Source organism: Peromyscus maniculatus, chromosome 8 (genome assembly GCF_049852395.1).
Source record: "Peromyscus maniculatus bairdii isolate BWxNUB_F1_BW_parent chromosome 8, HU_Pman_BW_mat_3.1, whole genome shotgun sequence".
Lineage (NCBI taxonomy): Eukaryota > Metazoa > Chordata > Mammalia > Rodentia > Cricetidae > Peromyscus > Peromyscus maniculatus.
This window is the reverse complement of record NC_134859.1, coordinates 89,550,190-89,556,269: the sequence shown is the minus strand read 5'-3', so window position 1 is coordinate 89,556,269 and position 6,080 is coordinate 89,550,190. Positions and strand designations below refer to the sequence as shown.

General features: G+C 59.5%; 1 protein-coding gene across 4 annotated transcripts; it reads left to right on the top strand.

Moving 5' to 3' along the window:
• The first annotated feature begins 769 nt into the window (after positions 1–769).
• On the top strand, positions 770–5,407 carry Slc25a39 (solute carrier family 25 member 39). Of its 4 annotated transcripts, none has more exons than XM_042282896.2 (12): positions 770–909; positions 2,060–2,159; positions 2,293–2,352; positions 2,471–2,512; positions 2,725–2,858; positions 3,459–3,526; positions 3,650–3,774; positions 3,943–4,116; positions 4,385–4,494; positions 4,678–4,759; positions 4,838–4,918; positions 5,012–5,407. In XM_042282896.2, exons 2-12 carry the CDS (start codon positions 2,075–2,077, stop codon positions 5,125–5,127), a joined length of 1,077 nt encoding a protein of 358 aa, XP_042138830.1. In that variant the 5' UTR covers positions 770–909; positions 2,060–2,074; the 3' UTR covers positions 5,128–5,407. The 4 variants fall into 4 exon arrangements, with proteins under 4 accessions (XP_042138830.1, XP_006970653.1, XP_076399548.1 ...); XM_006970591.4 differs by lacking the exon at positions 770–909 and adding an exon at positions 1,146–1,288; XM_076543433.1 differs by lacking the exon at positions 770–909 and adding an exon at positions 1,281–1,889.
• Positions 5,408–6,080: the final 673 nt, after the last annotated feature.

Genomic DNA, 6,080 nt, shown 5'->3' with positions numbered 1-6,080 from the left:
CACCCGCTTGCTCTCACTCCGCCCCCCAAACTGGAGGTTCCCAGCTGCGGAAAAGCCGCCAGGGTTTTCTCAGGGAAAAGTTATGGTTGGCCGCTCGGAATCCACGTGCTAGCCGGGCTGGCTGGGCGGCTCCAGCGCCGAGCACGACCAGTTGGAGCCTGGGGGCGGAGACGGCGCTGACGTTCAAGCCGCGGCCCCTTCTCCTTAAAGGTGCAGGCTCAGACCGCGTGTTCCCGTTTGTTAGGACGAGCTCCACGCCGCTGTGCAAGTCTTAAAGGCGCGGCCGGCGTTGGGGTGTCGGGTGCTGAGCTGGTGCGGCCGCTGCATGCAAGCCCTCCCAGAACCCTGGAAGGCAGAGGCTCAAGTTCTAACTTGGAGTGTTTATATATTCTCTAAAATGGGGTCAGCAATAACCTACTAGAAAAGTTCTGGTAAAGGCCATCCTGGCCTACAATGGGAGCTAATTTAGGCCAGCCAAGGTTACATCGATCGTCTCCAAAAAAAAGTTTTGAGCTTTAAAGGCCATAACAGTTTGAGGCCAGTCTCGAAACACTAGTTTTCTTCCCTGTTCCACGCTCTCCCTGGGAGTCCCCGGAGCCCAGAGTCCCAAAAGCGGTCCTGTAAAGATTGCTCAGGCCCCACGCTCAGCTGACACGGCCGCCCTGCCCCTTATAAAGCGTTCTGGGGTTGCAACCTCGTTTCATCATCCATAAATGAAAAGGATGGTAATTCCTGCCAACACACTCGCCATAAATTGCCAACTCCCGCTAGGGAGCTCAGTGGGCGAACGTCTGCCATTGCTGCTCCAGGCTCGCATGACCTTGAAGAACCGACCCTCGCGGCCGCGGCCCTATAAAGGTCGCGGAGCAGCGATACCCACGCGATCTGGAAAAGTCCCAACGATCGCAGGTCCGGACTCCCCGGGCAGCGCTCCTGCGGGGCGCGGGCGGGGTCCCCAGAGCTCCTGCGGCCAGGGGCACGCTCCGTGCAGTCGGCGACCTTGACCTGCTGGCCGCAAGGAGCGCTGGGCCGCGGGGACCCGCCCACGGGGCCGCGGCGCAAGGGCGGGACTCGGGTGGGAGGGGGCGGGCCCCGCGGCACTCCGCGCGCGCAGCCAGTCGGCCCGCGGGGCGGGGCCTAGCCCTGCTGGGGGCGGGGCCGGCCCCACCGCTCTCCTAGGCGGCCGCTGTGCGGAGCGGGTGCGCGCGGACCCTGCACCGGCCGCGGAGCCGCTATGGGCCCGCCAGGCCCCTGGCGCGGCGCGGCGCAAGCACGGGCTCAGAGCCAGGTGGGCGGGCCGGGACTGGAGTGGGTTCTCCGAGGGTCCCCGGGGACCCCTGGTCGAGGCTGGGGGAAGGGGTGGGCCTCGCCAGGCGCCCCTTTGCCTGGGCCTGGGTATGGAGTGCGGTCGAATCTCGGAGAGAGGGTTTGTTACCGGGTCTCTGCTTCCGTCTCGGTTGAGCCCGCGGCTTGTATTTAAGAGAGAGAGAGGAGGCAGAGAGTGGCCTCCATCCAGGCCTCCCGGCCTGGCCCTTCTGGCCGGGGCTGGCAGTGTGGGGGAGGGAAGATGGACCTTCCTCTCTATCGCCAGGTTTGTTTACACGTTTCTCTTGATGCCCAACTCCACCTCTCCTGCCCAGGGCGCTCCTGTGCCCGCCCAGATGTTGGGTGGAGGGACCAGGCTCAGGTGTTTCGATCTTTTGGCCTCTGAAGTCCAGAGGTGCACAGTAAGCATGTGGCTGAGGAAATGGCCTTGGCCGTCACTGCCATTGGCCAACGGCTGTTCTACCTTCTTTCCAAACTAATGACGGTAACCTTGAAGGTCACCGCATCTCTCGAGCCTTAGTTTCCCCTTCGACAAAGTGAAGACGTTTACAACAATTTCAAAGGTTATGGAGGCAAGCTCTGGATGTGCCCTGAGTTCCCTGCTGGTGAAATCCCAGCGTGCCTTACCTCATGTCTGCCTCTCCCCAGGCCGTTCCTTACCTCTTGTTTGCCTCTCCCCAGGCCGTTCTTGTCAGAGGGTAAGCCCCATCTGACTGCAGTTTGTTTTTTTCAGGATTGAAACGCCAAGATGGATGATCAGGATCCTGGGGGCATTAGCCCCCTTCAGCAAATGGTGGCCTCGGGAGCTGGGGCTGTGGTCACCTCCCTCTTCAGTAAGACCTAGGGAGATGGAATGTGGGCAGCTGGGGGGGTGATGTGGGCTAGAGGCTGGAGGCAGTTTGGTTCTGATAGTGAAGAGGGTGAGTGGGGTACTGAAGGAGCCTTCAGATCCGCCTCCTTCCCCAGTGACACCCCTGGATGTGGTGAAGGTCCGCCTCCAGTCTCAGAGGCCCTCAGTAGCCAGCGGTGAGTACCTGGACCTGGAGCCAGATTGAGGGGGGGCTGCCTGACAAACTGGATCTCCCAGAGATGGGATCCCAGTGTGGGGGGCAGTCCTGATCACCATGGATGACTTGTGTTTCAGAGTTGACACCTTCCAGATTCTGGAGTCTCTCCTACACCAAATGTGAGTGCCCCGAGCCGCTGGAGCCTGGAAGGGCCCAGGAAAGAAGCGTTCCGGTGTCCCTAGGGTACCCGGGTGCCCACGGTCATAGACTAGTATATACTTTTAGGTCACATTAGCCAGCCTTGTGTCCTGCACAGGAATATCCACACAGTGACCCGGGTGTGTCACCCAGCAAGGGTCCCTGCCATCCTAATGCCCATCCCTCCCTCCAGCACCCTCGGCTCTGCAGTCCCCAGGGAAGTGCCTCCTCTACTGCAACGGCATCCTGGAGCCGCTGTACCTGTGCCCAAATGGTACCCGCTGCGCCACCTGGTTTCAGGATCCTACCCGATTCACTGGCACCTTGGTAAGGAGCAGCCGGGTACCCGGGGGACTCGGTTTGGTTAGGCTGCAGCTATGGGGAAATCAGAGCAGGTAAGGGGTGGACTGCTCAGTGTAGGAAGGGCTTGCCTGGGATTCGTTCAGGATTTTTGGTCCTGATGCTGAGAATCAAAACAATAACCGTAACATCTTAATACATGCTAGTCGGGTACTCGGCTACTGAACAGCGCACCCTAGCCCTCCTTAAGGGTTTTTTTTGTTTTGTTTTTGTTTTTTCGAGACAGGGTTTCTCTGTGTAGCTTTTGGCGCCTGTCCTGGAACTCACTTTTGTAGACCAGGTTGGCCTTGAACTCACAGAGATTCACCTGCCTCCCGAGTGCTGGATTAGAGGCGTGCGCCACCACTGCCTGGCCCCTCCTTAAGGCTTTAAAGGGTGACTAGGAGTCCACCTAGAACCAGATGGGGAGTTGCATGTGTGGAAGCCTGAGGGCCTAACCAGCTCTTACCAGGACTCAGGACTGTGGGCAGAGGCTGAGGGCATCCGGCCAGGCTCTGCCGGAGACAGTCCATCACAGACCTTGCTCACGCCTTCTTCTTTCCCCTGGGCTGGTGCTGGCTTGGTCAGGATGCCTTTGTGAAGATTGTGAGGCATGAGGGCACTAGGACCCTGTGGAGCGGCCTCCCAGCCACCTTGTGAGTACCCCAGTCTTTGGGGTGTTTCCTTCCCTTGACTCCTATTGGCTGGGTGGGGGAGGGAGTGTTTGAAATGTTGGGGAGCCCTTAGGTGACTTTTCTGGCCCCTTTTCATGCTCCTAGGGTGATGACTGTGCCAGCCACTGCTGTCTACTTCACTGCCTATGACCAGCTCAAGGCGTTCCTATGTGCTCAATCCTTGACCTCTGACCTCTGTGCACCCATGATGGCCGGTGCCCTCGCCCGCAGTGAGCACAGCCCTGGCCCTTGATTTCTCTGTCCAGCCTGGGTCCCAGCACCAGCCTCTGCCAGCCTGGGGGTGGAGAGATACTCTAAACCCTCAGACCTGGGGGTAAGAGCTGGGTGTTGATGCCTGGCGTCTGTGGCCTGACCTTCCACTTTCTTACCAACCGCAGTGGGCACCGTGACGGTGATCAGCCCCTTGGAGCTGGTGCGGACCAAGCTGCAGGCTCAGCACGTGTCCTACCGCGAGCTAGCGACCTGTGTTCAAGCTTCGGTGGCTCAGGGGGGCTGGCGCTCACTGTGGCTGGGCTGGGGTCCCACCGCCCTTCGAGATGTGCCCTTCTCAGGTAGGCACTCGGGTCAGGGTGTAGGGCAAAAGAGCCCTTAGTGTTCGCGGGGTCTGCGGCCAAGTCCCTTGTTACTAATGGCCATGAATCCACATCTCTTCTCTGAGCCTTGGCTTCCTGGTTTGTGATGTGGACTAGAGGGGGGGGGTGTTTGCGGGGGTTCAGAGCAGGCAAGCCTGCACCCGGGGTGGTCTGGCTGGGGTGGGAGAGGAGAAGTCTGGAGCCCACTCCCTGGCTCCCCCCTTAATGAGTGTATCTGCTTCCCAAGCTCTGTACTGGTTCAACTACGAGCTGGCAAAGGGCTGGCTGAACGGGCTGAGACCGAAAGACCAGACGTCCGTGGGCGTCAGCTTCGTGGCTGGTGGCGTCTCAGGAATGGTGAGTTGATGGGTTGGGGATGAGGCCACCAAAGGTGTCCTGCAGGACCCTGAGTGGGCGTGAGCAGAGATGCCCAGGAGCCCCCACCCCCCCCAACGGTGCCATCTCGGGAGCCTGCTTACTTTCGTCAGCCACTCTTGGGGGGCCTGGGAATGGAGCCGAGCCCTGTCCCCACCCCACCAGGTGGCTGCCACTCTTACTCTGCCCTTTGATGTGGTGAAGACCCAGCGACAGATCGCACTGGGGACAGTGGAGGCTGTGAGAGGTGAGCTGGGGTAAGTCAAGGTGGAGGGCAGGCAGGGGCCCAAACTGGGTCCCACTGAGCCGGGCCTTGAATTTGCAGTGAAGCCCCCAAGAGTTGATTCCACTTGGCTCCTGCTTCGGAGAATCCAGGCCGAATCGGGCACCAGGGGCCTCTTTGCAGGTGGGTGCCTGCTGTGTGCACATGAACTATGTCTGTCCATGTCATGTATACGAAGGACCTGGACCCTAACCGAGGCCTGACCTCCCACCACAGGGTTCCTCCCAAGGATCATCAAGGCTGCGCCCTCGTGTGCCATCATGATCAGCACTTACGAGTTTGGCAAAAGCTTCTTCCAGAGGCTCAACCAGGAACAGCCTCTGGACCACTGAAAGGCAAGGAACAACCAACTCTTGCTCGGGTCGGGACAGGAGACTGAGCCAAGTGCCTTCCCTCCTACCCAGTCGTCCAGGCTACCCTCACACGTGGGTTCCTGCTGCTCCCACCACGACCTCTCGTCCACCTCCAAGTTCAAGACCAAATCTAACAGCCGCCCCTCTCTTTGTATCCCCTGAGGTTTGTTGTAGCCTGGCCCCGAGGAATCAGGATCTCGGGCCAGGCAGCCCTGTTGATTCCCCTTCTAAAGATGATGACCTTCTGTGCACTGCGTGACTGCGGTGTCTCGGGGTATGTGTGTGCATTTGGGGGTCCCCAGTTGGTCACCCACACCTGTTATTTCCAGCACTTAGGAGGCTGAGGCAGGAGGATTGCCTTAAGTACCAGGTGAACCAGTACTGCATAGCTAGATTTTGTCTTAAAAAAAAAAAAAAAACTGCCACTGTGGCATGGTGGCGCACACCTTTAATCCCAGCACTAGAGTGTTGAGGCAGGTGGATCTCTTGAGTCTGAAGCCTGCCTGTCTGTAGTGGGTCCAGGCCAGCCAGAGACTGTCTTTAAAGCTTCCCACCTTACAGGGTACCCAGACAGGTAGGGTGGGGGTAAAGGGTTGCCGATGTGGTGGTGAGGTCCTTCCATGCTGAGGTGGGGTGAGAGCAAGAGGCCATCTCCCCAGGGTATGCCAAAGTGGCATCTCTGGGGGCAGAGCTGCCTACTTGCCAGCTCTGGCACAATGGGTGGGCACAGGCCCGTGGCAGGGAAATGCCCCACCAAGGCACACCCTCAAGGGGCTCTGCCAGGGCTTGAGGAGGTGTGAGAGGGGTCGGAGCCAGAGAGCACTGCAGATCTACAGAGCCCCCCACCTCGAATTATGACCCCATGTGCTCCCTCCCACAGGGCGCATGCTAGTTAAGAGACCCTGTCATGGGTCCCTGCCCCACTCCGAGAC

Coding starts and splice junctions, on each gene's coding strand:
- Slc25a39 (XM_042282896.2), top strand. CDS start 2,075: ATGGATGATCAGGATCCTGGGGGCATTAGCCCCCTTCAGCAAATGGTG. Junction 2,859..3,458: donor CCCGATTCACTGGCACCTTG/GTAAGGAGCAGC, acceptor TGGCTTGGTCAG/GATGCCTTTGTGAAGATTGT. Junction 4,117..4,384: donor TCGAGATGTGCCCTTCTCAG/GTAGGCACTCGG, acceptor CTGCTTCCCAAG/CTCTGTACTGGTTCAACTAC.